The sequence below is a fragment of the Halyomorpha halys genome, unplaced genomic scaffold (genome assembly GCF_000696795.3).
Source record: "Halyomorpha halys isolate HHAL.00 unplaced genomic scaffold, Hhal_1.1 Scaffold551.1, whole genome shotgun sequence".
Classification (NCBI taxonomy): Eukaryota; Metazoa; Arthropoda; class Insecta; order Hemiptera; family Pentatomidae; genus Halyomorpha; species Halyomorpha halys.
The window spans coordinates 196,733-207,504 of NW_027112864.1; the positions used below are offsets into that span (position 1 = coordinate 196,733).

At 31.6% G+C, this 10,772-nt stretch overlaps 1 protein-coding gene across 1 annotated transcript in view; it reads left to right on the top strand.

Annotated features, from left to right (window-relative positions):
- The first annotated feature begins 6,154 nt into the window (after positions 1 to 6,154).
- The window catches only part of LOC106684175 (cytosol aminopeptidase), a 36,461-nt gene continuing 31,843 nt past the window's right edge, over positions 6,155 to 10,772 (top strand). The window contains exon 1 of the mRNA XM_014426108.1: positions 6,155 to 6,544. Within this exon, the coding sequence (XP_014281594.1) occupies positions 6,452 to 6,544 (93 nt within the window). The 5' untranslated portion in view covers positions 6,155 to 6,451. The remainder of the gene's footprint in view (positions 6,545 to 10,772) is intronic.

A 10,772-nucleotide genomic window follows, 5' to 3' on the forward strand; every position in this document is an offset into this window, starting at 1 on the left:
ATTTGAAAATTTGTAAACGCTCGCCAGATAAAAATCTCACTATATGAACCATGTAATTATTCTTAGGGGACATATGTCCCAGAATAAAGTTATTTTTTCATTTCATTTCATAAGCTAAACTTTCTCACAAATTCCACTTTTCACTCACTCTAGGCATGTTGTAATTAATTACTTAAATCAAAACTGAAGTAAACAATAACATGAGGGTCTGGAAGGAAGGTTATAAACATAAAGGCTTATACAACAAGTTGCTGAGAAAATCCGCTAGGGGCTCTTATGCATTTAACGTTTAACATGACTTTGAATAGGGCTGCTCACAATCTTATAGTTATAACATTTAACATGGTAAAACATTTAACACAACATCATGAATACCCCTACTCAAGATGAGTGAATAGTTTAATCAACCCAGCCAGGCAGGGAACGAAATCAGGAAGGCAGAGCAGAAAACAACAATCGAGTAATTGGTCATGTCATTCAATATTTAATATTTAACAATCAAAACTCAACTAACACTACTAACACTAATTTTTAACCACCTTCGGTTAAAAATATCATCAATTGTCTAAATCATGCAGAACAGAGGCATATCATTGTTAAACTTCTGTCTCATGTTTTTCATAACCACTGAATACAGTCCACTCCAGTAAAATTCAGAACCAGTATTTTTCTATAAAAATCCAATCACTGCAGATTTTGATTTATCACAGACTGCAGTGATTGAACAGTATTAATGTGGAATTATTGATAACTTATGAGTTGTGGAAAGAGTACCACTAAAAAAAAAAAAAAAAAAAAAAAAAAAAAAAAAAAAAAAATGGGCCGAGTAATGATACGCAATAGTGCTCAAATAACACTCTTTTATTCTAGCTCTTAATGCTCCTTATATATATTTCAGTCATCTATTTAAATTTTTAGGTAGTATTAGGCCGGACAATATACCTTATTATATTATAACTGGTATATATTACTATTATATTCGTTAAAGAACGTATGAACTTGATGGAAACTGCTAGGTTCAAAGTACATTGTTCCGAAAAAAAGATTTTCCCTTTTTTTATCAGTTCTAGAAGAAATAAAGCTGACGTAAAGCAAAGATATTGCTTTGTTAAGGGTGTTCCATCGCGAAAAATAATCTGAATACGAAAAACAGTTAGACTAGGACGTAATGAGGCGAAACTTCGCCCTGATCAGCCAAGCGAATGTTGTGCGAAGAAGGTCCAAAGGCTGCGAAACCAGGGAGAAGATTTGGTCGAGTGAAGTCGATCGGAAGGAAGGACTTCAATAGTCTGAAATACACTAAGGATGGAGAATTGAGAATTGGACTGAAAAGAAGTCGGAAGAAAAAAAAAAACTTTAAATTTGTTAACACAAATATGAATAAATTGTCACCGAAATTAATTTACATTAAAAATAATAAATCGTTATTTAGAATTAGATAGATATTAAGCATCAATATTAAGAATAAATCGATATTTGTAAACACTTATTAAAATTAATGATTGGAGAAGTGAAAAAATTATGAATACAAATTAATAAGGATAAAACATATTTTTATACAAACAATAAAATAGAAAATAGATAATGATTGATAAAAGAAAATAAATTATGGGTGCTTTAATAAATTAAGCACTCGAATTAAAGCTAGTTAAATTTACTACAAAATAGTTAATTATGTTTATCTTTGTAGGAGTAGTAGTTTTTATGATATTCAGATATGAATTTAAATTGGTCCTATCAACTATAAATCAATTTATTTTAGCGAATTTCATGTAAACTATTACTCCTACGAAGATAAACATAATAAACTACTTTATAGCTCATTAAACTAGCTTTAATTTGAGAGCTAATAGACATCTGTACGTCAAATGGTTTTTGATATATAAATTTTTTCAAAATAAATTCACTAACTACTGATCTTTCAGTACGTCCATACAACATTTTTATGAATAGTTGCTTTTTAAAAAGCTATATCTCGAAAAATACTTAACGAAAATAACTCTATTAAGGCTCATATTTTAGCAAATTTACTTTTCTTTAAATTACGTTCTTTTAGGTTTTCTTGTGTTGTTCCTTACCTTTTTAGATATAGAGCTCCGAATGAAAAATTATTTTTTTTTTTTCGACTTGAAACAGCCGCTATTTTTTATCTCCTACCTATACTTGGCAGACTCATCAATTTTGACTATTAATTATACATAGCTTTCATTAAAGTAATTTTCTCCTCTTGGTCTCTTGTACTATATATATAGTTTTATGTATGAATGTAACCAAATCTGGTCCAAGTTTACATAAAAAAAAAAATAATAACAGATGTCTGTTTTTTTTTTTTTTCTTCAATTGTAAATCAAGTATGTTATTGAATTGATAAAACATATACACAATTTATATAATTTTTAATCAACTTAATACAAATGTGCTAAGGTGAAAATGTTATCCTGTAGGTACCATGTTTTAGAACCACAAAGTCTGTTACGTTAGGTTCAATCTACGTGGCAGCAATTTCACACTGTCTTACTAGGCCAGGTCTTAACAGTTGACAGTACATGTAGCGGCGGGGAAGCTACTGTTAAACACGTTTACACGATAGAAAAAACATCGAATCAAACTAAATGCCAGATTCCATATTTCAGGAACCAGTGGCTGATATATTTTAAAACATAGTATCTGCTTGTATATTTCTTCTATTATGTATATGATACAAGAAGATTGCTTCAGAATGGATACCAAAGGAAAGCAAGAGAAGAACTAGAAGAGACCAATCACAAGATGGCGAGATGAGATGGTGACAGTTGACAGTTGAGCTACTGTGGCAAGCGATAGGACCTCAGAGGTAAAGTGTTTACATATAACATAGAAAATATTTCACTTAACTATATTTGCAAAATTATTAATTTGAAGAGAAAGAAATACATTATTCATTCATGCTGCCCAAATACATCGGGTTGCTACATTACACAGCATACTGATCAATCCGTGACTGGAAAAATATAAGTTACCTATTTTTACATGATATAATATAATAGATAGATAACATTTTTTTTTTCTTCCACAGTTTTCTTTTACAATTAATACTAGTCTACAAACTAACTACAAGTTTTTCGATTTATTCTCCTTTTTCTTTTCTTTCCCTTCCATTTCACAACCCCTATTTCATTTGATCAACAAATTCCCCTATATAACAAATATTAAAACATAAAAGAGGCCTCTCATATAAAAATTTAATCAATGAAGTTTAGTTAATTTTAATCAATTGTACATCTCTACAAATCAGGCTCGTATACGTCCCACGGGAGAGGATTTTAATTTTGTGACAACTGGAAATAAACCTGTTGTTTTTTTTTTGTTGAGTAACCATGGGGGTCAAAGTTTTTCATTTTGTGGGACCGCGACTCAATGAAAAAAGTCAACACCCCAGGCCGGATTCGAACCGGCACCGTCAATAGACATCAAATTGTTAAGACTGCGTCTTAACCACTGAGCTACAGGCGGCCCAAATAAAGCTATATTATAATTATTATGCTTTTTACATATGCTTGGTAAACAAAAGAAGTAACAAACGTAAGTTCGACACGCTTGTATTGTTCATTCGATTTTTTTTTTTTCCAATTTCATTCGATTTACTCTACTTTCATTATAAAAAACAACAAAGTAAAGATTGGTAAATTGAAAGGAACCATAAATATCAACATTGTAGGTGATCGAAAATTCATATAAATAGTACTACACAACCTATATTCAACCTTTGCTCTAGAATTTTTATTTGAACCTTTTTAGTAACCTAGACATATAATGTTTTCATAAATATATCTGTACCTCGGAGGGATACAACACTATGTCCATTTTTTTCCATATTGACTTTATTACAGAGTTAAAATCAGCTTTTCTCATATTTCTTAGAGGAATAGAGCACTATGTCCAAAACCAGTTAGAACCGGATATAGCATGTTTTAAAACAACACCAAGTCCACTTTCATTTAGAGGGATAGAACACCATGTGGTGTTTTATCCTTCTGAAGCATGTGAATTACTACTGGACATAGTGTTGTATCCCTCCGAGGTACAGATATATTCGTGGTATGTTAATTAAAAAATAATCTGCTAAAGTTAATTAGCAAGATTTTAAACAATGTATTTACACCGAATCGATAGAATTTTAAAATATACAATCTTAAAAAAGAGTTAACTATTTAATGTAAAGGTCCGAAAACCGACGCTTGTGTAGCATTTGCCATTGTATAGCAAACCTTTATATATAATTTTGGGATTTTGTTGGAGCCAAGTATAGTGCGCCTAAGATGAGTTTACCTGAAGGGGAGGGGATTCGCGAACCCCCCCCCCACCTTAGCTCATTCTCCCCTCCACAACATAACAAAAACCTTCTACTGGGAACAAACCAAGGGGCAGTCTAGAACTTACGCCCAACCAGTTTGGGATAGGGTAGGTTCTTGGAACACTTTTCTCTCACCCTATTCGCGGACTCTTAAGTTTAAAAAACGGGAGATTACCTGTTTCTTAGGGTTATCCTTTATCTTTAAATTTATGATGTTAAAAATTATAGTGCGTCCGAGATACGTTTGCGTATAGGGGAAGGGAACTGGTGTCTCCCCCCCCCAAGGTTCTTCTACTGGTAACGCCCTACTAGTCCCGGAATAGATAGGTACTTGGAACACATTACCCCCCTTCGCAATTTTCGACCCCTTATGTTACGAATACGGGATGTTACTCCTATCTTTAGGTTATCCTTTATCTTTGCCTGGAACAGTTTCTTATTGATTCTTGTTTTATTTTGTAGACAAAAATATTGACAACTTTGTTCTGACTTGCTATTTAAGAATGCAGTATCTTAATTATTACAATCATTTTCTTAATTTTAATGTTCTAAAATGCAGTAAATTTGGTCCAAGAATGAGATTAACTTATGATAAATGCATTAATTTATGGTTTTTCATAACATAGGAAACATGGATTGGACCACTTTCAGCCCCTGTCTTCATGACTTTAAACGTGTTCATAATTACGTTTTTTGTTTGAGAGTGTATAGTTTTCCTTTAGCCAGTTTACTCGTCTTGTTATACTTATAATCTTACGATATTAATGAAAAAAGTTATTTAAAAAAAAACTCATACAAGGGATTTCTATTTGTAAAACTGCAGAAGTAGGTCTACTAGAGGAAAGCTTAGGAAAGGTAATCCAGTCTACTGAGTAGGTCTGTTCCAACACGTTCTGACTAGTAAAGAGCATGCGCAGTATATGGGAAAACACGTACTGCGCATGCTCCATACAGTCAGAAGTGGTTGTTGGAACAGACCTAGATTAGAAAAGAGTGGGGCATTGGCAAGAGAACGTTTGCTACTGCGTATCCCCTCCCTTGACTCACAGGCAACTCATCTTAAGGTGGATCCACATGTTGGCCGCTCGCCACGGATCGGAGGCTCGTACAAATGCTCGGCAAACAAAGAGCGGACCATCCTCATGTCAGTGTTATTCAGAGAGGCAAGCATGGTGGACGTAATAGTGGTTTCAGCCATTGCACTTGGATTGTATTATTTTTATTACAAAAAAAGAAAATGAAAGGAAATTAAATATAAATAAATAAGATTAAATATAAAACTTATTATAAAAAGTACCAACAAATACCTTTAACCTCCTAACAGCTCTCAGTTGCAACTAGACAAAGAACAATGGTGGAGACGCTACACGAGTGCTCTCACGAACCCATTGATCTGTGTCCAAAAAACCGACTCTCGACGGCTAACCAAGCCAAGCCACCCATCCACATGCTCGCGTATGCCTGAGTTCGCCATGGCTTGGCCAACATGTAGAGGCCCCTTTAGATACACTGTACCAAATATTATCCTCGAAACTTAAGAATCGATTCATCACATTTTCTTCCAAATTGGATGTTTTACAAACGAACGGCTCACTTTTAGAGAAGATTTAGACCATCATCTCTATAAGTTAATTTTTTCTAACATATCTAGAATCCTTATTAAACATTTTAATTCGTATATAATTGAATTCGGTTGATTCATTATTACGATCATAAATATATTTCTTTTTTTTTTTACAATGAACTTAAAAGAGAGCAAACAGCAGTATTAAATATAAACAATAATTATCGGTATTAGGTTTTAAAATTAAAAGCCACATGTGACTATTTCAAATATTGCTCAAGCAAGTATTAGTCTAGTTATTATGTTCTGGAGATAAATTTTAAATGTTACGATTGAAGAAACTGTCTATACATTATTGTTTTACCCTTTAATAGATCTAACTGAAACCTGAACCGTTTAGAACACATGATAAATTGCCTCTTTACATGACACAAAGCCATGTGGCTGGTATGACAAAAGCCAAAAGTTTTCGATTAAATAAAAAAATCCATTTCAAAAACGTCAAAACCACTGCCAAAATTCCAGTGTGATACATATCAAGAGTAAACAAAATCATGTTGTGTACGAATCGGGTTATAAAACGCTACCCATGGGCACTCTATGCGATCAGGCATTGCTCATCACTATGTGACAGCAAGGATATTAAGGTAAAGTAACTGTTATTTCTTATTTTATTTTCGTTCCTATTGTATTGTTGACATATACTTTAAATCAGGAATGTTTATATTCCTTGTCAAAATAGTTAATCATACATACATGAAATAATGACAAAAAGTGCAGTGCTAAATCTATCGATAGTATAAATTTAAAACCTCCAAAGTGCTTCTTATATAATTGATAAGGTAAAAATGACTGTTGTAAACATTCAAGCTTACTGTTTAAGTATATTTACTTTTCAAAGTGAAGTTAACTTGACCAAAAAACGTCTTAACTTCCCTCAAAACATCTAAACTTACAAATCATAAATAACGCTACTATAGCTAATATTGTAAATAAAAAAAAAAGGATTTTATTCGATCCTGAACTTATCGTTTTGGTATAGAGATAAAAATATTATATTCTAGTAAAAGAAAAATAATTCAGGTGTGGTCAAAAAGCAACTCAAATAGTATAACTAATATTTTCCGCACATTGAAAGGTGGGTGTCCTGACTTATTTATTTTCCTTTTTTTTTTTTTACTTTTCTTAATTGTTATCATATTTCCTTAAATTCGCGTGTTTTAGTGTCTATAGTGTATCTAAGATGAGTTGGCCTGTAGGAAGGAACTCGCGCATCATCCACCCTACCTCCTTCTCCCCTTTCCAAGAGATGCAGTCCTGAACTTTCCGTACTGATAAGGGAAGGTTACACGTTTCGTTAGGTTATCCTTTATCTTTGACCGGGACTGTTTCTTATTTATAATTTTTGTTTTTGTGGGTAGACCAATATATTGACAACTCTGATCTGATTTTTTATTTAAGAACGCAATATCATCCAAAAATTCATTTTTGAAATTTCATAATCATAAAAAAAAAAAAAGGGATTTTTTAAATTTATTACTTTACGTAATGTGTCTTTCCACTGAAATTAATTCCAGCATTTTCCCTTATTTTTGTAAAATGTTCCTCAAAGATAGTAGCTTATCTATCATTTATATGGAAATCTTTTTTATCAAAGTTACCAATGTTTTTTTTAATATCTTTATTGAAATTTACAACTACATATTATATAATTCATTTAGTAAATTTGATCTTAGTTAAAATAGAGCACTACAGACGTATAGAGAAACTACCCATTGGTAGCATTCTAATGACATTTTACATTAGCTGTCTCGTAGCCAGTTTTTTTCAGGCGCCCCGGAGGATTGTCAGGAATGGAAGAGGATGCAAGGTTTGAGTGGTTAGGGAGTTTATAATGGAAGGAGTGAGATCTGGTTCGGGCTAGATCGGTTACACAGGGAACACTAAGGTCTTTATGTATGATTTTATTTGTGACAAAGTAGGGAGCATTGAGGATTTTACGAAGGATATTGGATTGTAAGGATTGGATACGAGAGGAATTCAAAGGTTTAGTGGAGCCCCAAAGCTCAACTCCATATGTCCAGATTGGCCTTATTACAGTCATGTAGATCAGTCTTTTGTAATGTGTTGGAAGTTAAACCGTTTGTCTAGTAAGTGCTGTAATAGTCGAAATCGACGTGCAGTTTCCTATCTTTTCAGTCTGGTGTGAGGATTCCAGGTTAATCGTTTGTCCTGATGTAGTCCAAGGTAGCGGATCTGTTCGACAGGAGTAAGAGTAAGATTATTAAAGGAGACTATAAGGCAATCGGTAGGTTTACGACGAAGGGTAAAGGTGTTTTGATTTGTTGGAATTTATCTTAATCCTCCAATTACAACACCATTCTTCGAGGGCTGTGATATAGGATTAAAAAGGTATAAATTAAATAAGAAAAACATAAAACAAAATTATAATACTAAATAGATCGTAGGAAGATAGTCCTTTATGTTAATAACGGTACCAAAATCGTAAACTTAAACAGATAGGTGAAGTAAATGTGGCAAATGCGAGATATAGTAACTTTTTCTTCTGCTGTTCATTTTATGTTTCTATTTATACTTATAGTTAGTTAGATGTATAATCTTATTTTTATTTTCTTTGATTTACTTTGTTTATTATTATTTAATTTTTTTAATTCTTGGCCTCACCTTAGTTTAATTATTATTCCATGCCATCTTATTCTCTTTTATGTTAAAATATTCTTAATATTTTATACAAACGCTCTAAACTTCCCATTCTAAACTACAAATAATTATTATATGATTTATATGATAATCAGACCAATTTGGACATATGGAATTGAGCACTGAACTCTACCAAACCATCAAATTCCTCCCGCATCCAATCCTTACAATCCAAAATCCTTGATGCTCCTTATTACGTTACAAATAAACTCATTCACAAAGACCTTAACATCCCATTCGTTGCAGATTTGGCCCAAAACAGATATGCGTCTTTTCATTCCAAACTCCTTACCCATCCTAACCCCTTAGTTCTTAATCTCTCATCTTTAACAATCCCTGATAATCCTCCGAGGCGTCTGAAAAGAATATGTCCACGGGACCTTCTAATTTAAATTAATCCTTGAAGTAACACTAATGGGTTCCCAAGAGTTTCAAGTATTTGAAACATTTATCCAATTTACTTATTATATTTATTATTTTATATCAGTTGTAAATTTACATTAAATAAATTTTAAAAAATTTTTAGTTGCTTCGATTTTTTTTTATCCCTGATGAAGCCATGATAAAAGTGGGGCCGAAACATAGGCTCAAAATAATTAGTTTTTTTACTATTTGTCCTATTTTTGATCGTACCATTTCACTTTAATTAATTACAAACGTCCAATCAACGATCTTCCACTTATAATTCAATAAAAATGGGATTTACAAGGTTTTCTGTTATACTGTCGAAATATTTTATAATTATTTCTATTCACAACTTTCACTCTAATTATGTAACAACTTCTATTCATAAAGTTATTAATAGCAAATTAATCTTACTGTTGAAACGCATAAATCTTATTCTTTATTTTCGAACTGCAACGGCATATAAACAAAAATAATTTTGTGATAAGAAGTATTTTTTTTATGATGCTCTAAATTTGATTTGATAGTGTGTGTTGTCTTAAGTATCGATTAATGTACCTACATCGATTATAAATATCAAGAATTAGGAAGGTTTTTGTTAAATATATCAAAGTTAATGAAAATTATAATTAATGAAATAATTAATTTATTGATTGATTAGTTATTAGTTTTTAATTAACCTGATTAAGTAATTGACTTTTCGACATTGTGGTTATATATTTATTAATTATCAGGTTGTCTCTTTTTGGATTTTTTTAATTTTATTTTTCTGTTATCACTTGATATATAAATAAATATATTGGGTATCCCATATATAAATGTTCACTTCCAAGATTTTCGAATTAAACAGTCACTTTTGGTGTATCTTTCCAGTATATTGTTAATTTTCAAATATTTCTTCAGTTTTTTACAGTACAATTAATTATGGAATTTACTAGGGGTATTCATGATATTTAGTTTAACATGTTAAAGCGTGTTAAATGAGAAAACTCATGTTAAATGGAAAAAAATTGCCTTCTTTTACCGTGGTAAAACTAAATAACATGTAACACGGCTGAGAGTCTGTTACTTGGTCTGTTAAATGGAGAATGACGTCACACAATAGACCAGTTTAGCTCGCCACCATTTTTGTTTGTTGTGTCAGATTAGTTCTTTCGTGTTTGTGCTAGTTATTATTCCATACCCCTGTTATTAAATCACAATGGATAACTTTAATAATACAACGGAGAAAAAAAACAGAAGAGGTATTAGCAGACCGCCTTGTGTTGGATAGGGAGCGATTTGAATTTGAAAAGGAAAGGATTGCAGAGGAGCTGAAGCTTCGTAAAATCAAAATACAAAAAAATATTTGAATTTAAAAAATTAAAAGTAGAGTTTTCAAGTCCGATTGACAAAATAATTGAACTTAAAAATATTTATAATTATGTATGTATTCTTACTTATTATTAAGATATCATTTTTCTTAGAACATAATAATTTTATTCAAAGATGCACAATAAAATATTGAAAATTTGTAACAACCTAAACTCAAAAACTTTCAATACAGTTGTCAATTAGCTCATCTTCATTCTCTTCCTCACAAGTTTGAAGATCAATAAGACACTCATAAGCCAAACTTTCACACAAATTCCACTTTTTACTCACTCTAGGCATGTTGTAATAAATTGTTTAAATCCAAACTGAAATTTAAATCAAATTCGAAGCAAACAATAACATGAGGCTCTGGAAGGAAAGGTTATAAACATAAAG